Below are 27,202 nucleotides of genomic sequence, written 5' to 3'. Positions count from 1 at the left end.
TCTTCTGCCCACATACCACCTCTTCTTCCTACACTCACCTCCTGGGTGGTGTTGCTACCATTCTGCTTTCATTCACCATTCCCTTCAACATCCACATTCACAGCCGTATCAATTACTAAATTTGATAACAGTAGTCACTTTTCTCTTCTAAAAATCCATTTCCGTAGTCTTATGTCCTTGTTTTAAACCCTACAGTTGTTTCATATAACCTCAAGGGATGTAAGTCCCAGTTTCCAATGGGACTATTCAAGTTCTCTGGGATCTGAGTTTGATCAACAAATCCCCTTCAATTTTCCGTTTCTTACATTTCAAACACTATCTATCTATCTATCTATCTATCTATCCAACCATCCATCCATCCATCCATCCATCCATCCATCCGTCCATCTATCTACCTACCTACCTACCTACAACTATTTATGGTTCCCACCACATACTGGTATGTTTTATGCCGCTTTACCTTAATACATGACATTGCTTCTATTAACTCCACAGACTCTTGTAAAGCACCTAATCATCTTTTAGAACCATGTTCAGGAATTATGTTTTCTACAAAGTTTTCCCTCACAGCACCACACCACCACCACATGAAAATTATTTTCTCCTTTGTATCCTTAGGTACGATATTTTGGTTACTGCATTCATCTCACGTACTACACGTATTGTTTGCATGTATCTTTCCCCTACTAAGCCACAAACTCTAAGAGGCTGGAATGATATCGAACTCATCTGTTACTCTGAACAATAAAAATATTTTCTGGTTAGTAGATATGTATTAAATGACTGTTCATCTGGACAGAATGGTTAGTAACTTGCTGCATGTGTATCCTAGAGAAGTTCCTTGAAATTCTAACTCTGTTTTCTCATATACAGAGTGGGAATAATAATAGTAACCATCGCCTAGGGTTGTGTATGACTTAAATGAAATAATCCAGGAAAACAATTTGGTAGAGTATCTGGAACACAGTGCAGCCTTTAAAACATACTAGTGATGAGTTTTATTATAGTACATTGTTAGAACAAAAGACAACTATTAGATTTATAACTACTAGGCTACAAGAATTCATAATGAAAATAAGATGGGTACTAACTATCGTGACATTATTTTAAGGGGTCATGGTAACCCAAGGTTTTTTCCTTAATGCAATAATTTTTCTCATAAAGATTGATAAGATTAACAGATAAAGAGAAATCAATAGAGTTTTCATTAGACTTTGCATTCTTTCCCTCATATAATAGTTTCAGTTAGTTTATGTATATTTGAATATATTTTAGATCATTAAGCAAATACAAAACAGGCTAAAACATCTAGTTTGAAATGTAAAAAAGCTGATAATGTAAAGTAATTGAGCAAGAATATAAATATATTTCATATTAATAAATTCACAGATTACATGAATTACAGGACATGAATATTTCCGTACCTTAGAAGTTACAGAAACTACAAATGACCTTTGTAATTTGAATATGTCTTAAAAATTAAAGCAGAATAAGAAAAAAGTTAATGAAAATAAATATGCAAAAAACACTTGTAAAGAATTGATTAGGTCTGTGTGTAAAAACTAAACAAATTATGCCATCACAGTGAATAAGAAACTTATCAGCAAATTAGAAGGGTGGCATAAGTGGCATGTGCCCTGCCTAGAAATAAATGGACATATAAAGATTTAAAGTTACAAAGGTGATAAATGTGGGACTGACTGCTTGCACTACAAACAGGTTTTATCATATAATGTTTTCTCATAGTATCTGTATTTTTACTACATTAAATAGATGCAATAGAAGATGAGGACCACAGAAATTTAGATGTAAGTGGCTTCCTAAACCCAAGAGAGTGAACTAAGAATCCTAAAGTCTATGAACAGCCCAACTCACTTTCACAATACGTGACGATTTTGGCAGAGACTGCTAATCAAATTCCATTTTCCTTGCTTTCTGTGTGTACTAAGCCTCCCAGGCTTTAGGTGGGCCCATGACCCCACAGTGGGAGACCACATTTTCCTGAGCTCTTGTCTTTCAGGATGGCTGCTTCACTAAGTCATAACATGAGCAGAAGTGACATGTGTGACTTTCAGTGGAGGAACTTGGTGACGATGCTGTAAGCAGTGGACATGGGTATGAGAAGACTATCTTTTTGGGGGGATAACCTCTTTCTTTCTCACCTCAGACAGAAACAGACACATCCTTCTGGTAGCACAATGTACTTAATTTTGCACTTAACTTCAGTGATAGTTTTTACCACATTTTATTGTGATTACATGTTCGGTTTGTCTTCCCCACTGGCCTGCAGGCTTTTCAAGGGCAGGAAGGATATTTAATTATTAACCTTATTTATCTTCCAAACACTTTTACATTACAGACCTGCCTGTAGTAAATATTTCTCTCATGTTACACATTAAAAATAACAGAAAAAATATGAAATTGTATTAAGGGTTTTTGTGTTAAAGTTGTGGGGTTTTTTTGTTTTACAAAATTTGGTAGTAATAATTTTGTTTTTATAAGTAAAAGGATATAACTGTGTAAAACTTTAACTCTTTACTGAATAAATATTAGTATTCTTAGAATATTAAAACATTGGGCCATAAACTAAGAATTGCTTAATTTTCTGAGGTCAATATTTGCCTAAGAAAATGATGTATATTTGATGTGTATGCCTGAAACATTTCTATTTTGGTTATATGGTAAATCTATTTGATGATTGAACAGTTTCTTGAATACTTATACTCAAGTTTCCCTCAGCACTTAGAAAGATTTTCTGAGAGGAGCAGAGCAGAAACCTACTTTTAAAAGATGTGTTACACAGCAAGTCAAAGAAATATTAAAATAAAATATAAGCTATTAACAAAAATCAGTGTTGAATAAGTCCTTCTTTTTCTGTTCCACATCAAAGACAGAGAGGAGAGACAGAGAGAGAAACAGAAAGAGCGATCAGGAAAAAAAATCAAACCCAAAGAATACACATTTACTTAATTATTTGAAGATCCACATTACCTAATTATTTGCGGATTCAGGTATGCTAGACCCTATCCAATGTCTTTTATAGAATAAAATTATTTTAATGTAGATCGTAACTGCTTTTAAATTTTCCGAAAGTTTAAAATTACTTTTATAAATGAGCTTAGGACTTGGACAGATACTTATAAACCAATATTCATAGTAGCACTATTCACACTAGCTCAAAGGTGAAAAGAACCCAAATGGCCATCAACAGATGAATGAATAAACAAAATGTATATATACATACAACAGAATATTATTCAGCCTTCAAATGGAAAGAAATTCTGACTACAATACGCTACAAAATGCTACAATATGGATTAACCTTGAAGACATTATGCTAAGTGAAAGAAGGGACAGATTTGAACAACAAATATTGTATGGTTCCACTTACATGAGGTAGTCAGATCACAGAGACAGAAAGTAGAATGGTGGTTGCCAGGGACAACTGGAGGCGGGGGAGAAAGGCGAGTTATTTGTTTAAAGGGTACAGAGCTTTAGTTTGGAAAGAAAGAAAAGTTCTGGAGATGGGTGGTGGTAATGGCTGCACAGCAATGTGAATGTACCAAATGCCACTAAACTGTACACATAAAAGTAAAGTGGTACATTTTTTGTTATATATGTTTTACCACAATTAAAAACAAATAGTTAAAATACAAAATATCAAATTTTGAAAAAAATTCCCTAAAACAAAATAAACATCTGGCTTCATTCCTGTGGCTTTAACAAAAGCCATATAAATGTGTGTACATAAATAAAAGAGTTTTTATTCCGCATAATGAATTCTACAAAGTTGTTAGGTTTTGTATATGATGAAGCTTACATTAAAAAACTGAAGTTTGAAAACTTTGAAAATTTGGAATTCTGAAACAACCATAATCAGATTTAAAAAGTAAAAATAGAAAATTCTAACAACTAGAAAGAACATTGGAAATAGCAATCAGTAAGATCTTCCTTTATTTTTAATGTTTTTATGGCCTAACGCAGTTGGCATTCTTCCCTGTGCACCACCAACTCCAACATTAGTTTCCTGTTTAAGTACTTTGCTCTTTATTGCCAAATTCCTTTGAAGGGTCATAAAAAATACATGCATTTTTTAAATAAAGCTTTTCTATTGTTTGAGATCACTTCAGAGACTCTGTAATATCAGAATTATGATAATAACATAAATTTCATGCCCTGAGTCCTTCAGGCCTCCACTTTCGATATTCACAAGCCAGAGTTATGAAATTTTCAAATCTACTCTCAAACTTTTGTCTCTGACATGAATTTCAAGTCTTTTGAAATTTAATAACTGAGAATTGTGATCCCTTCCTTTTTAACCCTATCATGAAGTAGTAGTTGCATTAAAATACAGTTTGGAAAAAGGAAGGGCCAGGAAGTTAAATCAAAATTCTTCAAGGAGGACTTGCCTGCTAGCGCAGTGGTTAAGAATCCACCTGCCAGTGCTGGGGACATGGGTTCGAGCCCTGGTCTGGGAGGATTCCACATGCCGTGGAGCAACTAAGCCTGTGCGCCACAACTACTGAGCCTGTGTGCCACAACTACTGAAGTCTGCATGCCTAGAGCCCGTGCTCCGCAACAAGAGAAGCCACCGCAATGAGAAGCCTGCGCACCGCAACAAAGACCCAACACAGCCAAAAATAAATAAATTTATAATGAAAAATTTTTTCTAAGGATAGTGAACGATCCTTAGGAAGCAGCAATTGAGTGGATTCATTCTAATGAATAGAAACAGCCAATCTAAAACTCAGGGAAGGGCAGAAACAGCAAAGGACAGAGAAAAGGTCAAAAGTCAGGCCAGGAACCAGATTTTAGATCGCCTTGTAAACTAGTAAAGTTTGAGAAATTAATGAGTTTGATAAAGCAAGGTAAGTTAGCTTTTTAAAAAGATCACTCTCAAAGAAGTTGCAAGAGACTAGAGAAGAGAGCATAAACTCCCAGAATTCTGAGGATCGCTAACAATTATGGCTTGGTTAGACAGCAGAAGCAGCCATAATGAAACTAAAAACTTAGCAGGAATAGGTAAGATGGTATGTTTTATGGATTAAGACAACACAAGGTTTAGAAAGAGAGTGACAAATTCAAAGTCAATTTCTGTAGAGGTAAAAAAAAAAAATCTATATATTGGATAGAGTAACTGAGAGATCTTCTGTAACCTTAATGAGAACATTTTCCCTTCAAGAGAATCCACATCAAATTGGTTTTCATAAGGGAATGAACGGACAATGGGAAAGTGTATAGAACTTATTAAAATAGTTTGGTTATAAAGAGATTAAGCTGAATCAGGTATAGCTGGAAAAAAAGGAAGGTCTACCCGTGTCCCCTGCATCGGCAGGCGGACTCTCAACCACTGCGCCACCAGGGAAGCCCTCTCTCTTTTTTTTTAAGTATAAAGAGAAAACCTAGGTAGAACTTGACGGGAAGATGTTAGGAAAGAGCTTGAAATAGTAGGATATAAAAGATCTGGGAGAGAGGAATAAAGTATGCTTCAGGTATAGAGAAAAAGAAGATGGTGGTGGTATGGAAGAGATATGGCTCACAAGAGGTAGGGATTGGCCCTAGGTTAATGGATGGCTAACTTATCTGTTATGTTAGAAAGGACGAGGGAAAGATGGACGTTGATGTAGATAGACTATTGGTTTGTGATTTGGGAGTTGGGTTAATCACTGTTTAACTTGTGGTTTCTATTTCTATCAATATTTTTTTCATTGCAGTATAAATCAGAATCATTACCAGGAGGAAAGGTTTGTATAGAGTGAGTAATGTTGGAAATGGGTGGTGTTGTGGAGGTGGAGGGAAGGAACTGGATAAGCAAATAGATGTAGGATTACCATTCGTTACTGAACACTCAGATAAGTTTGGTCTTGTTTTGTGATTTTCTGCAGTAAAGTTCAACATCCCAATGAGTTATGGGGAAGGGAGTCAACTGGGTAAATACAGAGCTAAGCTTTCGCCAATGGAAATCAGTAAAAGAGGAAATAAGTTTAGCTTGCTGGCAACAGTGGTTGAAATAATAAACATGTAAGAACAGCATCAGGTATTTTCTAGTGAATGACACTTTCAGACCAGACTCTGTAAGGTAGTATTAAGATTTATGTACAAAAGAACAGGTTTAGAAAAAGTCAAAAAGAAAGTAAAAATGTTGTAACATAAGGACCCAAGTTTAGTAACTGATGATTACAATTGCTTATTAGTATGTACAGTGAACACAGCAGCATCTATTTCCCAATCCCCAATCACTCTGTTGCCATCTAGAGATCTACATGGTTCTAAGGGAAGTCATTTCCATCCTCTGGTGAAAGTGACCGGTCCAGCGGCAGGCATGTAACAGATGCAGAGCCAATAAGAGTGACAATCAGAACTTCCTTTCTCTCTTTCTCTCTAGACAGTGTGCGTTTGTACATGTAAATCTTGGAAATATTTGACTACTATAACCTAAGTCTGTCTGAGGACTAAGTTAACATATGAAGCAGGACAAAGACCAGAAAATAAAAGAAAAATGAAATTAGAACCTAATAATTTTATTTATCTTTGGATCAAACTTGGCCTGAAGTTCAGGTAACCGAACACAGACACTAAGAGTTGCCGAGCATACATGTTGCAGGGGTCCAGGTCTGGCTTTATTAGAGGCCATATTCCTTGCCATTCACCAGGAATAGGAGTCTGCAAGAAAGGCCTTGAAGGTAAACTCAGACTCTCTAAGAACAATCAGAGAGGCAAGGTGAAGACAGTGTGAGAGAGCGCTGATGTGTCCTGTGGTGGTTGTAGGCAGTGAGTGAAGAGGTCATAAATCCTAACTGCTCGTACTCATCAGGAACTTGGTATTCGCTAGTCACTTTTTTTTTTTAGTTTAGTTTATTTTTTTTTTACATCTTTATTGGAGTATAATTGCTTTACAATGGTGTGTTAGTTTCTGCTTTGTAACAAAGTGAATCAGTTATACATATACATATGTTCCCATATCTCTTCCCTCTTGCGTCTCCCTCCCTCCCACCCTCCCTATCCCACCCCTCTAGGTGGTCACAGAGCACCGAGCTGATCTCCCTGTGCTATGTGGCTGCTTCCCACTAGCTATCTACCTTACGTTTGGTAGTGTATATATGTCCATGCCTCTCTCGCTTGGTCTCAGCTTACCCTTCCCCCTCCCCATATCCTCAAGTCCATTCTCTAGTAGGTCTGTGTCTTTATTCCCGTCTTATCCCTTGAGTGCTCTTCATCCACTGTTTCTTACGTAGAAACAACCTCCCATGACCAGTGCTATTAGTAACAATCCTCGTTACGTGATTAGAGATTTGGGGCACAGAAAGATGAGCAGTCTTTCAGAAGTCACACAACTGATTTTTGAACGGGAAGAGCCAAGATCTGAAGCCAGGAAGACAGGCTCCAGAGCTCTAACTAGCACACATATGTGTCTGTCTGGGGGAGAAAAGAATTCAGTCAAGGAGATACACGTATGGCTTTTCAAGATTCCCTGCTTATTAGTTCTAACTGCATGGTGAAATACAGCTCACTGCTTCATATGATATATAACGAGTGCCACTCCTAGCTGTTCGCATACACCACAAATATTAAGACTTTATAGGAGACATAATCCACGGGATTTTCATGAATTGCAAATAGATGTTTGGATGTTCACACAAACTGGCCTGAGGACAGAACTGAGCCATCAACTGTGAGAAGATCATGAATAAATGCACAAGGTGGCCTCAGGAAACCTGAGGTCTATCTTTTCCATATAGCTCTCCTTTAGATCTTACGGGGTTTGGAGGGCTTAAGTACCATTTCCAAAGAAATATTCTGAATAAACAACGTATTATTATTTAAATTTTAATTATTTCAGCTCCAAAGCTACTTCCAGGGACCATAAACCCAAGGGAATTTAAACCAGGCAGGAGTTGTCAGTGGTTAGGTGGACAAAGCATAGGAATGAGAAAATCAAACTGGTTTCATGTGTCAGTAAGTCAGTCAAAACATACTGCCAAGTTCTGATGCAGTGCCTACTCTGGATATAGCAGGTATCCATACAGCTGAGGTCCAAACTTTCAAACAGCAAATACTACATACGATGGTGTTTATACACAGAAGCTGGATAAATTCTGCTTGGTACCTTATTGCTGTGATCAAGGGAATTTATTCTGAACAGTCAAGCTACAGAAGTTTCTAAGGAGTAATCTAAAGTTGTGCTCCTTAAAGAGTAGCTCTTAGACCATGTTTTTCACAATTTCTAGATTTATTTAACAAAAATGAAGACTTCTAGACAGTACCTTAAACCTGTTAAATAAAAATATAAAAGGACAAAAACTTGTATATAAGTATACTATATATTTACCTATTTATCTTATAATTATTATATACAGATCTATATAAACTTAAAAATTTATTATATGCTTATTTTTGACAAATATATATTTATTTTAAAATTTTATTTATGTTTATTATTTATATATGATTTATTATAACAATGTTTATTTAGATAAAATATAAGTAATATGTAAACAAATGTATACATTTGTATTTATATAAAATATAATGTATACTTTTACCCTAGATAAGACAAAATGGCACCAATGGCCACAATTCACATGACAGAGTCATGCTGGTGGAACATCTGACACAGCAGGATTAGCACTGATGTGGAGGAGAGTTGCTCAGTTTCTGGAAAGGCTCTATGCCTAGGATCACTGAAGCAGTTGTTCCTTCTTCAGAAGGTCTGAGATGAAAGTCATTAACCCAATAGAGTTGGGGATAAAGTGCCAGTAGTTGCCCCAAAATAAGAAGTTGTTTTTAAAATTTAAGTTGTCCTTTAGTTACAGTAGCCTGTTTTCCAAACCAGACCATTGCAGTTCTGTCTATAGAGATGAATCAGTTTCTATGTCATTTATATAATCTATCTGAAGATGATTATACATAAAATCTAGCATTCCGTTTGCCACCCTCACCAATCCTTAGCAAATTATAGGCACCCTATGATCAGGCCTAGCGCGGTGAAGATATGGGTGTACAGGACAGGTCTCAAGGTCAGCATCAGTGTTTAGCAGTAGCTGCTGCTAGTGAAATGCAACCAGCATTAAGATTACTTAAATGCTACCAGATGCAGAGGGACCCAAAAATGAAGAAGACAATTGGGAATTCCAACAGAAGCTTTAAGTCAAGAACCAAAAGAAAGTAAGTGCCATAGGAACAAGGGCAGGACATGGAGAAACAAGGAGACATTGTAGAGGCACAGTTTACTCCTGACTGTGCATATGTATTAAGAGCATGAGCTTCTGGTTTTCCTACTATGAAGTATTATGTGGACAGTATTCACCTCCATACAATGAAAATAGCAACTGTTACAGAGTAGACTTACTTTGAGGATTAAAGAAGACATCATATGATAAAAATGATTTAAGGATGTGGAAGTGTTATTCTTAAATAAATAGTAGCCTTCATTATAATATATGTTGCAATATTATTGCCATTAAACTCTAAGCTCCTTTGAAACAAGAACCTAGTATTATTCAACATTGAATCCCCTCTGTGAACGTTACAGAACATGTTTTAACAGTCCTCCGATTGAAAAGTGATATCTATATCCCCTCCCTTTGAATCTGAGCGAGCTTTTGACCACTTCAATCAATAAAAAGTGCAGTGAATATGAAACTCTGTGACTTCCAAAGCGAAGTGAAGAAAATGCCATAGAGCTTTTCCCTGTTCTCTCAGGATACTAACTTTTAGAGGCCTGAGCTGCCATGTCAGAAGTCTGGCTATCCTAGGCCACCACACTTTGAAAATGCCTAGGCCACATGGAGAAGCCATTTTGTAGGTACTTGTGATAGTTGATTTTATGTGACAATTTGGCTACAGGGTGCTCAAATTAAACATTATTTCTAGGTGTGTTTGTGAGAGTGTTTCTGGATGAGATTAGCATTTGAATTGTTGGACTCAGTAAAGTAAATTACCCTCCCCAGTCTGGGTAGGCATCACCCATACTGTGAAGGGTCTGAATAGAATAAAAGGCAGATGAAGGAGGAATCTGCCCCCTTTTCCCCTGCCTCACCGACTGAACTGGGACATCTGACCTTCCAACTAAGATTAACACCATCTGCTCCCCTGGTTCTTAGGCCTTTAGACTCAGACTGAATTACACCACTGCTTTCCTGGGTCTCCAGATTGCAGAAGGTAGATTCTTGGACGTTTTAGTCCAGCATCAGCCACCAGACATGAGAGTAACCAAGATTCCATCCACTAGCTATCAAGTAACTTCCAACCAGCGAGTCTTCCCAGCTGAAGGCCCAGACATGATGAAGCAAAGACAAGCCATCCTTGCTTCACCCTGTTTGAACTGCTGACCCACAGAAGCTATGCATGTAATAAAATGATCGTTTTACATTGCCAAGCCCTCAAGTAGTTCATTATTTAGCAATAGTAAGCAAAAGAGTTTTTGATACGTGAAAGTGAATGGCCGCCACAACGAAAACAGAAAACATGTGACATTTGCTTTGGAACTGAAGGGTGAGAAGAACCTAGAAGAGACAGGAGGACACTGCCAAGCCTTAGGATACTGCTAGTGAGGGCTTGAACAATATAGGAACAAAGCTATGGGAGAGGGGAAGAAACTGAACTCATTATATGGTGGCAGAAAGCTTGCTATGGAGCAATAGTAAAGGGAATACCTTGGCAATTAGCATATTTTTGGCTGCTTATAAGTGTTTGTCAAATAAAATCTTTAAAAATACAAAAGTTAGGGCTTCCCTGGTGGTGCGGTGGTTGGGAGTCCGCCTGCCGATGCAGGGGACGCGGGTTCGTGCCCCGGTCCGGGAGGATCCCACATGCTGCGGAGCGGCTGGGCCCGTGAGCCATGGCCGCTGGGACTGCGCGTCCGGAGCCTCTGCTCCGCGACGGGAGAGGCCACGGCAGGGAGAGGCCCGTGTACCGCAAAAAAAAAAAAAAAAATACAAAAGTTATAGCATGTCTGCTATTTTTCTTGCTAGAAGCTGAGGTGGGGAGGAAGAGATTTTTAAGATATTAAACTTAAAAATTCATAATAAATCAAGATTTTGTATTTCTACTTTCTAAGTCTCCTCAGAAATTTACCCATTAAGGAAATTTTCTTCATATTTTAGGGCTACTGCATAGAATTATGAGGGTGGCTTAAATAAGATTCCCTACTTTGTGAAAACGCTGCTCATGTAGAAATACAAAGCAGAAAATACAAACTTCAAAATGCTGCATATTCAAGAATATTATCTTTCTCTTCAAAGAAAAAAGTATGTGAGGAAGCCTGTTTTTAAAAAGTAAACCTACCATTCAAGGTTAATATTTTAGAATTATTATATTCAGTCAGAAAATAATGCTGAACACATCCTTATAAGAACGTGTATGCTAAAAGGAAAAGCATTAGTAACTAATGCTTAGGTGGAGCAAGAAACAATGGAGAGCACCTAATCAGTTCCAATTAGCCATGCCAGAGGATTACTTTCCAGGTAAAATTACCTTATAATGAGGTGATTAACCTCTTTGGAAAGAGTTCAAGATAGACTTACTTTATACTTAATATATCCTATATAGAAGTGGTATAACAAAGGTCCTCAAGGTTCCACGCCAGGGATAATTTCTAACAAGAATCAACAGATTTTATTCTAGAAGAACCCAAAATGCTTACACTGTTGATGGAATAAATCGTAAAGCATCTAGATACTATAAATTAGGCATTTAAACTTCATATCAAATTAACTAACTTATATGGAACTAACTTTATACTAAAGAATGTAACAATTAACTCTAACGAATTACAAATGCTAGCCTCTAGATTATCTACAAAATCAAAGGAAAAAACATTTCTGTTGTTCACACTGGTCAGTGTTACAGGCTCATTCCCCAAAGTCAGCTGTCCACTGTCTAATTACTTTAGTGGATCCCCTCAGCCCCCAGAGCACACCTGGTTCTTGTTACAGTTAGAGACACTAATGCTAAGCCAGGGAGTAGGCCTGAACACAAAGGAAATAGAAGCTTCAGTGTTTTCAACACAAAAACACTTGGTAAATTGAGGACAGGGTTCTTAGATACAGCAGCTTTAACTGCTGGCTAAGTTGGTTTTTCCCTTAAAAGTGATAATTCATTAAGGACTACTTGAAATTATATATCTATAATATGTATAAATTTATATATTATATATATATTTGCTGTCAGCTTATAATAAACAAGAAATAATTTACTTTTAATTTGATAATTATTTCCTGTAAGTTTCCATGTAGGCACAGGACCTATAATAATGAGCAGAAATTGTTTTCTTAAACTGCCTTCTGTTTAGTACCCTTCCCTATAAGAAAACACTGTATATCTTGGATTATTCAGTTGTGATTTTTCCAACATTTCTGAATTAACTACTGTTACTTCACAAATCTTGTTTTTTAATTTGGTATCCTAGGAAGTGGGTGTGTATGTGTTTGTGTATGCGTATAAAATTTTTGCATAAAACACTTGCAAATTCATGTAAAGCAAAAACACAAATCCTGGTAATAGAAAGGCAAAATCAAGGAAGAAAAAATTTAGAATATTTGCATGGAGATGATACTAATAATATGTAAGTATCTTGCAAACAAAAACTGAAATAAATGTTTCTTCTTCAGCTAAATCAGAGAATATATAAGCAACCCTTACTTCAACCTATACCCTTTACAGCTCAATGCTCACCTTAACTTAGGAGTCCCAGAAAATACCCATCTGTACTGTTACAATGTAGACTTTTCTTCCAGTTGACATTCTTCTGCAGAACCTATAAACATCTAAGGTTTCTATGTAACCCCAAATTCATTTTCCACATTTGCCTTAGAGAGTCAAAAAATACAGGGTCTAGCTGGATGCCCATCACATAAAAAGAACTCCTTATTAAATGTCTGCAGAATAATCAACCAAATCAATAGGAGACAGCAATGCTTTATCCAAACTTCAGGACCTTCACTGATCCTTTTGTTACTCCCCTGCAGTGTCAAAAATAAAGGCAAGAAAACAAGAGAGCAGGAATAAGAAATCTAGAGAGAATGAAGAAAAGACGGAGTGAGAGGTAAAGAAGGATGAAAAGTTACTGAATCTCTTCCTAATTTATCCTCCAGTTCTCACACACTCTATTCCAAAGAGTTATCTTACAAACATGATTTTGAACAGCTCGGACATAAAACTGAGCATTATGGTTTAATGATGCCAGGAAATAATGCAGAAAGATTCAGGTGAATTGAATCCCTTGCATCAATGTGCACACAGCTCTAACTCACTTAACCATATTTTCATCTGCTCAGATCAGACATATTTAAACGAGTCTCAACATACAAATGAAACTATATGGAGAGAATAGCATAGATAGTAAATTATTTTAAAGGTCTTATATTAGAACTATATTGTAGCAAGAATACATATAATTATGAAAAGCTTACATAAATATAATATGAAAAACTCACAGAAAATGTATGTAGCATATACATACACAAATAAATCTATGCATCACATATATATATATATGTACACACATGTATAAATCTATATATTATCTACCCATCTATTTATCTACACACTATATGGCTTATATGAGGATAATAGTTTCATCATCTGGAAAAGCTGACTTAATAACGCTTACACAAAAAAATTCAAGAAACGTTATTTAAAGGATATAATTGAGTAGTCATGCTATGAGTAAGTTTTATTTTAAAAAATAGACCAAAGTTGGGTACGTACACAGAAAATAAAGAAATAAAAAATGCCTTAGCTCATGGGAGTCTCATGACTATATAATTTTGTCCAAAAGGTCCCTGTACAATGTGAACAATTCTAATGAATATAGATTCTATTCCGAAAACTGAACAAGACAGATGTTTAAACTTTTAATATCAAGAGTGCCATTTCCCTAGTTGGTTTATAAAGATGGTACCATTTACAAATGTGGAAGCTTACAATGAAACATAATTTACATTTTTAAATAGAAAAAAATGCTTCACTATACAATAATGAAGTTGTCTTGACTGATGGATGCAAAAGTGAGGTCAAATGCCTAAAATAAAATGCCACACAGAATTTAAACACTGCTTGTGAAGATTTGAACATTTATTTTGTTGAATTGTAAGAATATATTGTGACCTGTTTTGACTAATAAATAATCATTAAGAATTATTGCTAACCGATAAAGTTGATAATACAAGTGCTAAAACAAATCTATAAGTAAGCATTCATTAGCAAGGCATTCACAGAGCTCAGGGATTTATACTGTAAAATTTTTGTTTGTTAACACTGCTGGCTGGGGTCCTTGGATATTAAATACAAGAATACCAGGGCTTCCCTGGTGGCGCAGTGCTTGGGAATCCGCCTGCTGATGCAGGTGACGCGGGTTCGTGCCCGGTCCGGGGGGGATCCCACGTCCCGCGGAGCGGCTGGGCCCGTGAGCCATGGCCGCTGGGCGTCCGCATGGTCCTGCGCGTCCGGAGCCTGTGCTCCGCAGCGGGAGAGGCCACAACGGTGAGAGGCCCGCGTACCGCAAAAAAAAAAAAAAAAAGAATACCAAAAAACCTTTTAGTATCTAAAAGAATAGTTATTGAGGATCAAAACTCATTCTAGGCATATTTCAACTCTCTTTCTATTATCTTTTTTGGCACTATAAAAAGCACAAACTACAAAAGTAGTAAGATATTTTGAAACAAATACACCACTTACTACTAAATAATGTAATGAATACATTTAGCAAGTATCTACTGAGTGCTCATTATATTCCATGCACTGTGTAGATACTAACGTCCCAAAGAGAGTCTCATTCCATGATCTTAAAGCCTATTGTCAGAAAAAAAAATCAAGAATCATTCCACAGAATGAGTGTCATCTTAAAGGTATAGGCACATTTTCTAAATTCATGTAGACTAATTTAATTTCTTGAGTAATGTGCAGAGCACAGAATCTTTTCAAAATTAGTTTTTATTAATATAGTAACACCAAATTAACAGTCTGGAACACCAATTTTTCAGTTTTCTTTCTTCTCACACATTTAGAAGGCAAGCCCCTCTGTCATATCTTATATCACTACCTAGATTCTGAGTTAAACTGCCTTACTTAAATTTACATATCCGTTTCAGTTTTCTAGTTGTAGATGTCTTCACAAAAAAGCTGAAAGTAGTACAGAAACAAGGCACATACCTCTTGAACAGGGGGCTAAGAAAACGACCTTTGTTTCATTCAGGGAGTTAGAGACCAGAGAGTTTCCCCGCTGCGAAGCACAGGTTCCGGACGCGCAGGCTCAGTGGCCATGGCTCACGGGCCCAGCCACTCCGCGGCATGTGGGATCCTCCCAGACCGGGGCACGAACCCGCCTCCCCTGCATCAGCAGGCGGACCCTCAACGACTGCGCCACGAGGGAAGCCCGACCAGATAGTTTTAAGTGATCAATGTGACAATGAAATAGTATCTTTGTGCAATATTGCTAACCCTCAGTGTTTGCTAGCAGGTGTATTAAGTGTTGTGTATTAAGAATTTGAATTGGTTCTTTAAAAATAAGCTATGACTACAATATTAAGAAATCTTTGTAAACCACCGATACTTTTTCTATAGTTAGTTCCATTTTGCATAGTACCTGTAAATCCTTGTCAATGATACACAGATTTACACATGGAATTCAACCATTTTACATTTTCTCCAAAATTATTATAACCCTTCATAATTATAATGTTAATAGACAGATATTATAGTGTGTTTATGTACAACTGTTAATATCTTTTTTTAAAAAAAGCAAGAACTTAAAATGCTTTTACTAAATAAAACCCGGAAATGTGTAATATATTTGAATTATGAGCATCAGTGTGATGGTAAATAGTAATAGTCAAGTTATATAAATATTTTATATACCAATATTATGTAATAAATGGTTTTAAATAGTAGCATAGATACTTTAAGAATTATTTTTTTCCAGCTTAAAACAACAGAAATATTTGTTTAAATTCAGTTTGAAGACTATCTTAAAGTTTAGAAAGTTGAACAGCATATTTCCTTTTAACAGCTAACTTAGATTTACGTAGAAATTTGGAAAAGAATATGATATAAACCTCTCAACTAGCACTCTCTTAAGCACCACCGGAAAAATCATTATCTTTCCCAGTTCTTTCAATTTCTGTCATAAGAAGCATAGAGAGCAGAACTATATATTTTGGTAATTAATTTCCTTAAGATAATGTTAGAAACATCATGTTCTTTAAAATATAAATGAATTTCAAGGTGAGCATGCTAGAGGATAATATTAATGGCGTGTGATTTATTGTGACAAGAGATCTGATCTGAAACACCATTATTCGGAGTACTTAAAAAAATCCATTTGCAAATTCCTGAAAATATGAAAGTGCTATAGCTGAACCTGTCTCAATGTTGAAATCTGGAAATCTGTCCTTGTAAGTATGAAACTGCTTGTGCACAAGCTTGGCATGTCTTCCTCATAGAAATGTATGAGAACATTTTCATAATCTGAATATGTTGTACTGCAGTTTAGAGAATTACCTAAATGCTTGTAACTCTGAGTGAAGACAACCTACAAAAGTACAGATTGAAATGTATATGGATAATTAACTTGGTGATGTATATAAATTTAGGGCTTAAAAAACAGTTGGCGATAATTTACTGAGCATCCACTGATATACCTGGCATTCTTTGAACTCACAACAGAAACATGTGACCTATAACAATCTAGAAGGTGTTTTCTACGTTATTACTGTTCCAAATGAAATATCCCCTTTAAACTATATAAGCAAGATTTACTTGTGACTTAAATTTACAAGTAAGTTTCAATAAGATGTAATGTCACATCTTATAAATTCATCGGGGTATATAAACACATTAGGAAACACATTAGTAGTAAATGGCATCTAACCACATGTTGGGCAGTGAGCAATGTCATAAATCAGTACTGCAATTGAAAATAAAAACTTAAATAGATATATGTAAATAACAGAAGTCTTATTAAAAAGAATTAAAATTATTCTGGAGAACAGAACTGATTACCTTTTATACTTGAGGGAGGATCATAAGTATTGGCATTCTTAAATATAGGCTGTCAAATTTGAGCATCACCTAAACATACTGATACATCCCCCCTCCTCCATGTCTCTCTTTCTCTGTTTCTCTGGTTTTCTCCCCTCCCTCCTTCTCTCTTCTCTCCTCCCTCTGCTGAATAAGTTTGGGACAAAAATTTTCCCCCTTAAGCATTTCTTAATTCCTTTAATGGGCTTTTAAAGTGTAAAACTCCTGGTGGGGCATACTGTATGCAGCATTTTTCAAATACCATTTTTTTTTTTGCTAGAAACCTATTTTAATATATGAATATCAACACATGAATGCTTCACAGAATGGCACTGGAGTAAGCATAGGATAGCTGATTCTATAGTATGGCTTTATGTGCATTAAAAAATATGTTCATTTCCAGAACATTCAAGATGGGTCATCAAGTGCTGAAATATACTACAAAGTGAATATAATTTCATTGTTACATCAATTTTTTTCATAGATTTCATGAAATAAAATTAAATCTTGTAAAATGAAAGTGTCTATTCTAGATATAAAAAAAGGTGTAAAATTTTAATGAAATTACTTTGGACTTTTAATTTTGTAAGATACATGGCATAAAATTCAAACAGTACAATAAAAATTCAGTATCCATCCCAACCACTTGGGAGTTCTCTTTTCCAGAAGAAACCAAAGTTAAAAGAGTTTTGTGAATCCTTCTAAAGATATTATGTGCACATACACATATTCATTATACACTTTTTCTATTTTTCTTAAAACAAAAATCATAGATGTCTGAACTATGAAAGAAAGAGCAAACCACAGCATCATGATTTATCATTAAGGCAATACCTAAGGCACATTTTACAAATATGTTTTCATATGTCTTGCTAAAACATTTAAATAGATCAATATAATGAAAAATCAGATAGGGTCTCACTAACCATGAAACTATTTAATATGATGATTCTTATATAAAGTAGTACACTAAAGTCTACAGTTAAGAAAAATCTAAAACAGATTCAAAAATACATTTTAACAGCATTTATTTATTATGAAACTACATGGAAGAAAACTATGTCAATCTACTAGTGTATGACAAAACTGAAATAAACATAAGAATTTCCAGGAGCAGTTGTCTTATGTGTTCTGTAACATTTATGGTACAATGTCAATGTAGCCAAATACAGAGACCATATTGACTTTGAACAGTAATATATAAAGCACTTAAATAACTCTATATAAATGCTGATTATGATTTTCTACCTCTGTGAAATGAACAGAGTAGAAATGGGTATAACTGAAGCAAAAGATGATTCACTGCTTCTGCCCAATTTTTCCTGGCCAGTGGGGTGGAGATAGCCATATTTCCTTCTAGAAATGGGGAAGATAACAAAGCCAAAGCTTTCTCTACTTCCCTGAGTATCAGAAAAAAGTCAACATCTACATTTTAGAGGAAATAATTTCTGCCTATTTTGGTCTTCAAGGCTTTTTCACTGGGAAGACAAAGTCTTTAAAAGTAGTTTTTGTCAGCATTGGTATTTCTCTGGTTTATTTTCCATTTAGCTGAGGCCCATATAGGACTGATAGTACGAAGATTAAAGGTCTTATATGATACCTACGTAATGTACAGTTACTCATCATGATCAAATCAGAGCCTCATGTTTTTCCTTGGGATTTAGGATGCTCACTCCTCATATACTTAGCCACGTACAGACTTCCAGTGTATCTTAATAAGGTACTATTTTTACCTTACACTTGAAATCTTTCTTCTCAGCACATAAGAATGGGCTTAGATATGACCACACTGTATTCCTCATTATAACCTCACTAAAACCTAACAAGAAAAATGAACACTTTTGTCTTAATACTTACACATACACCAAGCCTTATTCAGTCATTATATGTAAAGTGCTTTATACCATATAGTGATCTTTTTTATGACATAGTTCATCAACAGCAACCATAATTAAAATATGTTATCTTACCTACTATTGAATTTTTCTGGGTGTTTTTCTCTCATGATGTGGAATCTGTGAGCAATGGAAGCATCCTAAGAAGAGAAACAGAAACGAAAAATAAGACAGTTTATGATCCTATTATCTTGTGGAAATAACGATTAAAAGAGAAAAAATTGAAGACTAATATTTTAAATTAACTTTTCCTAAACAATGTCATTGCAAAGAAGATATTCTGCTATTAGGCAGAAATGTGTAATCCACATAAATTCTGTGCAAGTGTGATTTAGTCACCATTGGTTACTTTTCATATTTACTTCTAGGAATTGATTTCTATTTAATTTTTTTTTTTTTTTTTTTTTGGCAGTACGCGGGCCTCTCACTGCTGTGACCTCTCCTGTTGTGGAGCACAGGCTCCAGACGCGCAGGCCCCGCAGCCATGGCTCACGGGCCTAGCCGCTCCCCGGCATGTGGGATCTTCCCGGACCAGGGCACGAACCCATGTCCCCTGCATCGGCAGGCGGACTCTCAACCACTGCGCCACCAGGGAATGCCCTGATTTCTATTTAATTTATATATCTCCTTTAATAATTGGTTTTGGCCTCATGCTTCAAGTATGTTTAAGATAGTTCATATGAACATAAATGTCTAAAAGTAGTTGAAAATATTGTTACACAAAAACTAGAAGAATGGCTTAAGTGGATAAATGATCAGGTGAAGAAGCTACTAGTCCTTTGAGATTAATTATGGGTAAAAGTATCATTTGAGGGTGCATATCTAGTAAAGGTAAGTTTAATATGTGGCTTCAAAGTTGGCTGAGAGTGTACGGGATGTGTAATTATTAACTGTTCATTCCACAAGCTACTTTCTGACATATCTTGCTTAATGGAGAAAAACAACAAAGGGAAAAATTTATTTTTAGAGAACTGGGGACAAGTGTAACTGAACTCTGAGACCTCAAATGCACCAGTTCTGCACCCTAATGGATGTTTCTCCCTTTTAGGAAATTCATTCAGAGTTTCTATGATACAGAATCACACAACGTGTGAAACTGGTAGAATACTTTGATTCAGGCTTTTCAAGTACAGACTGTTCTTGCTGACTTTTAATAGTTGGCCCTGTTATTCCAAGCAGAGAGATAATTTCCCATGCTTCATCTACACATGATTAATCACTCCAATGAGAAACTAATATATTTACCAGTAATCTCAAAGGAAATGGGACTATTTTAGAGATTAACGGTTAATTTCGTTTCATAGTAGAGATAAAAGAAAAAGAAAAACCAAACACAAAGGAAATAAAGAAGTTGTATATTTGAGAGAATCCTGAAAACACTAATCAAGGATTAAAAGTCTAATGAATGAAATGAAAAGGCTAATGTGCTTACTCATGCATAACAAAGCATGAGGCACAACAAGAGAGGGACCAATGCCCGCTGCAGATGGCAGACCGAGAGCTGCTTTTCCCTGCAAGATAGAGCTGTGATAGAACTCTAGTTTTTTTCTGTACAATTTTATCCTCTAAAAATTGTTAATTGAATTAATCCATGTGTAAAGGACACAAAGGTATAGATAGGTGCATACTGAAACAACACTTGTAAAATAAAAAAAGTTATTTAAAAATTCTATGGTTTGATATCCTAAGATATAACTCTGTTATATACGTGTGGTCAACTTCCTGGTTTGCTAAGTAAGAATATCAAGGTGTTCACCTCTATTGGTTCAACAGCTCTAAAACCCAGTCACAGAGTTTCTTCCTCTTTAAAAAATTCTCACTAATAAGTCATAAATATACTTTTTTGAGAATGTGCACTTGTCTTACTGTGGTATGAAATTATAGAAAAAATCTGAGTATGGTATATTATGTGGCATTATCATTAATTTTAAAAATCACTATTTGACTTTATCCCTAATCTGGTTCAAAATCAATCTGGAATACCTTATAATTAAATGCATACATCCAACAGACCAGTTAAACAAAAGTAAAGAAATATGAATCAAGTACTAAGAATGAATGACCAATATTAGTTATCCACAGGGAGACTATCATTGAATTTACCTCTGCTTGAATTATTTGTTTCTGTAAGTTATAGCACTGAAACTTCTAAAAGCAGATTGTGTCAGATAATTTGCTTTATAAGCATACACTTTTGCAATAACAGATCTCCTCCTTTCCAAAGCAACACAAATAGTACAGAGAGAGGGAGAAAGGAAAAGAGAGGAGGAAGGAGGAAAGAGAGAGTATCAAAAGAAGACCATTTATGTAGACCAGACTATAACTGCCTAAATTCCTAGAAATACAGAACACCAAATGGCCAAAGATAAACTTAACCTTCGCTCCTCTATCTCCAAGACACTCCGGCAAAGAATCATGTAGGAAAGAGAGGGGAAAAATAAAAACTCGCGAGGAACACTGGTATGCCTTTTCCGTGTGTTGAATGGGTCCCACCCACAAAGAGAGAGCTGGCCTTGCTGACTACAGGATGGATAAGGAACAATGACAGCAGGTGTTCATTTGGATGAAAATTCAGACCAAATTCCCATGGGACCCTGTCCTTTTGGCATAACCCCAAGAGGCTTGAAAGAGAACTGCCAAACCCTGCAAACTTATCCAGCAGCCATATTTCAGGGGCACTAACGCGTCTCTAAAAAGAGACCAAACAAGAAAAAGCTAAAGTAATGTTGGTTTTTTACATAAACTTTGCACGTTCGGTCTCTATGCACTGCGGTTTGTAGGAAACAGAAATTAAATTGGCATCATTTTCATATCCTAGAACGGATAAACTTTGAATTTGGACAGACTTTCACTTCCAAGACTTGTGACTGTGAGCAAATTGCTTATTTACCATGAGTCACAGCTTCCTATCTTTAAAAGAGGATACTGATACCCCTCTATAGTATTGTAGTGAGATTTTCTGAGATTATTCTGTATAGCAATTGCAGTAGTGTTCTGTTATAGCTGGGGTGTTCATATATTCTATATCCATACTAGACTGTTACTTAAAGTAAAAAGAGGGTGCTAAAAAAGAGTTGAATTGCATAAATATGAAAGATGTATTTACTGACTCTCAATTTGGTTTTATTATTTCCTGAATTTATACTTTCGTTTTAATTTAAAAAATAAAATCAGATCTAAGAACTAAAACATATCCATCTTTATTAAAGTAAAAAAAAATAAATCCCATTATGTTCATTTTCAAAGTAGTCTGTGTAGTAATTTGTATGTTACTTTATATATATGCAAATATGTGCACGCGTGTGTGTATACACACACACACACACACACAGGTATACATATATCAGAGAATCAGCTTCTTAGCCACATCTGCCTTTAATACTCTGCACTGGTATTTTTCTAAAGACTGATTTTTTTCTTCTCCTGTAAGGGCTTATCATTGTTTTTTTAAAATAAACTTACCCTAAATCCCCAAAATTGCATTTTAAGTTAGTAATTTGAAAAACGTCATTATTTTCTGTGGATCATAACATTTTAAATTGAGAAAATAAAAGTGCTAGATACCTATATACAGCGAATTCTACTAAGAGGAGGACATTATCAATACTAATCTTTTTCTTGAAGTGTAAAATATATTTGCCCAAATACATCATAGGTACTATATTTTTTAATCCATTTAAAGAAACTTTATCTGACAAATATTTTTACAAAACTTGCCAAATAATTTGTATTTCTGGAAACTGTATTATTATTATACCAAATTAAATATCTTCTCAATTCATTCCATTTTAGGATAGAATATAAATCTAGCCAATTACAAATAAGTATTATCAAGAGTTATTCCAAAATGTAATCACAGAATTTAAAACTGAACCTTGTATGCTAGGTGAATGAATTTTCATTGATTTCTTGAAATAGTTCAGTTCCTCCTTACTTTTGGATGGATAAATCACGTCTTCCTGTGTGTGAGCTTTTTTTCCTTTAATAATTGCAATTTGGGCTTCCCTGGTGGCACGGTGGTTGAGAGTCCGCCTGCCGATGCAGGGGACACGAGTTCGTGCCCCGGTCCGGGAAGATCCCACATGCCGCGGGGCGGCTGGGCCCGTGAGCCACGGCCGCTGAGTCTGCGCGTCCGGAGCCTGTTGCTCCGCAACGGGAGAGGGCACAACAGTGAGAGGCCCGCGTACCGCCAAAAACAAAAAACAAAAAACAAAACAAAACAAAACAAAAATAATTGCAATTTGCTAAGGAGCTTCAAAAGCTCAAGTTTGTGGTGTTTTATTTGTTGAATATTTTTAAAGATTTCCAACTGAATTTTTGAGGTATTATTTACATACAATAAAGCAATTTTAAGTGTACAATTAAATGTTAGAGGTATCAATAACCATTTTCACCATCATGATATAGAAAATTTCCATCACCCCCAAAAGTTCCCTAAGGCCCTTTGCATTTATATACACACACACACACACACACACACACACACACACGTATATGTATATGTATGCTTGTATGTGTATATATATATATACACACACACAAACACTCCTCCACCCTTAAAAATCACTGATCTGCTGTCATTATCGTTTGCCTTTTCTAATATTTCCTATAAATGGAATTTAAAAGTACTCTCTTATGTCTGGCTTCTTTCACTTACTATAATGCTTTTGAGATTCAGCCATTTGTTCCAGTGTCAGTGGTTTGTCCCTTTTTATTGCTAAGTAGTATTCTATTAAATAAGTATACCACAATCTGTTTATTCATTAGTTGCTGACATTTGGCTTTTATGTATAAAGCTGCTATGAACTTTTCAGCACAATTCTTTTTGTAGACATGTGTGATTATGTCTTTTGGGTAAACACTTAGGAATGAGACCGCTGAGTTATATGGTATGTGTATATTTAACTTTAAAAGAAACTGCCACATTATTTTTCAAAGTACTTGTACCATTTTGCATTCCTACTAGTAAAGTATGAGAGTTCCAGTTACTCCACATCTTTACCAACACTCCATATCAACACCAACTCTTGACAGTCTTTTTAATTTTACCATCCTAATAAATATGCAGTGGTATCCTTTCTTGGAACCTTAACCCTTATGAGTCAGCACCATCTGCTTTGGCAGAGAGGTCTGCCAATTCTGATGAAACTATACGATATGCAAGTTCTGGTACAGACTTAATAAATGTTCCCAGTTCCATCCCAATTGATTCATCTTCACAGCTTTTAGTATATTTTCTCATTTATGCTGTTCAACAATTCCAAAATAGCAATGAGCAGTCTCTGGAAGTCCATTTGTGCATTCAACCCCACGCTCACCCCATGCACAACCTCAAGGGTTTCAAAGAATTTTTTTTTCTATTAAATTCCTCCAAAAGATATTCAGAGAATATGTGCTTAGGGTCTCCCTTGAAGAACTCTGAGCTCTCAAATTGATTATGATCTTTTTCTTTGGTTAAACTATACTTTAAATAAAAGTAATGTTAAAAAAATTCAATATATATAAAAGTATATGGAATGAAAAGTGAGTCTCACATTTCCCCAATTTTAATTCCTAGAGATAATAACCAAGACCCTTTCTCATGCATCATTTTGAAAACTGTCTATATATAAACTATACATGTATGAAAATATATATGCACATATGTATATTTACAAAAATAGGTTTATATTATACAAACTGTGCTGAAACTGGGGTTTTTTTCACTTATAAATAAAGCTCAGACATCTTGTTATATCAGTAAACTGGTATTTTCCTGAAGTTTTTAGTGTCAGGAACCTCTTTCCTTTAATGGATGTGCCATTATTTATGTAGCTATTTTCCTACCGGTAGTGGTTTGGGTTTAATATTTTGCTACCAAATTTGATGTTGTTTAATATTTTGATACCAAATTCTATACAACCTTTATGCAGCTCTGTCAATACTTCTTTACAACAAATACTCAAGTGGAATTCCTGGCTAAAAGTGTATGTAAATATTACATTTTATTATAGAGTGAAAAATTATTCTCCAAAAAGCTAACATATTCCCACTAGTAGTGTCTAAGATGACTGGTTATCATTAAGTTTATCAATTTCTGAATCTGACGGGCTAAAAGGTATGTCACAATTGTTTAAATAAATTTTCATTATTGTTGATTGAAATTGACTATCTTTTCATATGCTTTGTCCATATTTATTCTTACGTGAACTACCTATTCAAGTACATTATCCATTTTGTCTGTGTACGTTAAGGAAACATTTATTTATATTAATAACCATAATGATAACAATGAATAATAATTCAATATTTACTACTGTTAAAGCACTGTTTTAAAAGCTTTACATGTAGTATTTCATTTAACCTCATAAAAATTTTTATGAGCTATCTATTGTTACCTATGTGTTATGAATGAGAAAACTGAGGATTATGGATCTTAGAATCATTCTAGACCATACAGGAAGAGGTTGTGGAATTAACAGTTGAATACAGGAAACTGCCTCTAGAACCCAGGCATTTTATGCTTTTTACTAGTGTAGGCAAAGTCATGCATTGCAAATATTTTACAAGTTTGTTTTTTTACTTTGTTGTACCTTGTAGAGTTTTAAATGTTTTTATTTCAGATATATCAACATTTTCTTTCTGAGCTTTGAGTCATGCTTAGAAACATCTTTCATTTCTCCAGAATTAGGAATACTACTACTACTTTTTGTATGTTTTGGCCTTTATGACTTCATATTTTACAGTGTAATATTTGAATCATTTTGTATTATTTTGGCATAAGAGTTAAGTAGAAATCTTGCCGAATTTTTTCCAAAATACATATTATGTATATTAATAGGGTTTTTGAATAATTTACTTTTCCCTCTGTTTGAAAGACAGAATTTATTACATAATAAATTTCCATCTCTGCATCTCTGTTACTCTGAACCAGTATACTAAACTATTTTAAATGTAGTTTTGTAATCAATTTTCATATCTGGATGGGCAAGTGTCACATTCCCCATTTATTTTACTCTTTTAAAAAATTTTATGGTTATATAGAAGATTTGTACTTTCTGGTAAAATTTGACATCATTTTTATTCAAATTACCTTGCTATGAATACCCAGCCAAAATCCTTTGGTATTGCAATTAGATCTGATTTGATAGATAAATTTTGGGAGAACTGGGATATTTTATAGTATCAGGTCCTATCTTTTAAAATATATATTTTCCTGCTTACTATGTTTTCTCATATGATTCTTAGTAGGCGCCAAAGTTTCCTTCATATTAAGTCCAATGTATTTATTTATGTTAATTTCATACATATTTATCTTACTTTTGTATCTACTGTAATATACCCCTTTCTTATTTTATCTTTTTAACTGGCTATGTTTTATATAGAAAACATTTTTTTTTTTTTTTGCGCGGTACACGGGCCTCTCACCGCCATGACCTCTCCCGTTGCGGAGCTGTGCTCCGGACGAGCAGGCTCAGCGGCCATGGCTCACGGGCCTAGGCACTCCGCGGCACGTGGGATCTTCCCGGACCGGGGCACGAACCCGCATCCCCTGCATCGGCAGGCGGACCCTCAACCACTGCGCCACCAGGGAAGCCCAGAAAACATTTTGATTATTATTAATCTTTTAAACCTTATAATTCTGTTATTTTATGGTTCCTTTCAATTGATTCATATTTTTCTGGGAATACAGTCCTATCATCTATAAATAATGATACATGCTCTGGCTCTGTTCAAACATTTCCATCTCTAAGTCTTTTTTTCTTATCTAATTGCTTTATATAGTACATGCAGAACAATACCAAATGGAAATGCTGGTACGCTTTTGCAGATTTAATTTAATGAGATATATGCAGTATATTATTATTAATCAAAATGCTGGCTTTCGCATAGCACAGGGAGATCAGCTCTGTGCTTTGTGACCGCTGGAGGGGTGGGATAGGGAGGGTGGGAGGGAGGGAGATGCAAGAGGGAAGAGATATGGGAACATAAGTATATGTATAACTTCACTTTGTTATAAAGCAGAAACCAACACACCATTGTAAAGCAATTATGCTCCAATAAAGATGTAAAGAAAAATGCTTTACTTTTGAGAAATTAAGTTTTTATCAGGCTTGGAAATGATTCATCTAGTTATATTTTATTAAGAGTTTGTCTCCCTTTCTTTCTTGATATATTTTTCCATACCCATTACCATCTTAACATACAGCATGTTAACACAATCTGACATGCTATGTATTTTTCTTTTGCAGCTTTTTAATCATCTTCTCCTCTTAAGCTTTTTTTTTTTTTTTTTTTTTTTTTTTTTA

General features: G+C 35.2%; 1 protein-coding gene across 6 annotated transcripts in view; it reads right to left on the bottom strand.

The window, feature by feature from the left end:
* Positions 1-27,202, bottom strand: part of DGKB (diacylglycerol kinase beta) — a 639,375-nt gene that overhangs the window by 291,095 nt on the left and 321,078 nt on the right. For all 6 annotated transcript variants that reach the window (XM_024767053.1, XM_024767055.1, XM_024767059.1 and 3 more), the window contains one exon: positions 18,990-19,054. In XM_024767053.1, coding sequence (XP_024622821.1) covers positions 18,990-19,054 — 65 coding nt within the window. The remainder of the gene's footprint in view (positions 1-18,989; positions 19,055-27,202) is intronic.

Source organism: Neophocaena asiaeorientalis, unplaced genomic scaffold (genome assembly GCF_003031525.2).
Source record: "Neophocaena asiaeorientalis asiaeorientalis breed wild unplaced genomic scaffold, Neophocaena_asiaeorientalis_V1.1 scaffold70, whole genome shotgun sequence".
Lineage (NCBI taxonomy): Eukaryota > Metazoa > Chordata > Mammalia > Artiodactyla > Phocoenidae > Neophocaena > Neophocaena asiaeorientalis.
The sequence above is the reverse complement of the archived record's forward strand: the minus strand, read 5'-3'. Positions and strand labels throughout refer to the sequence as shown.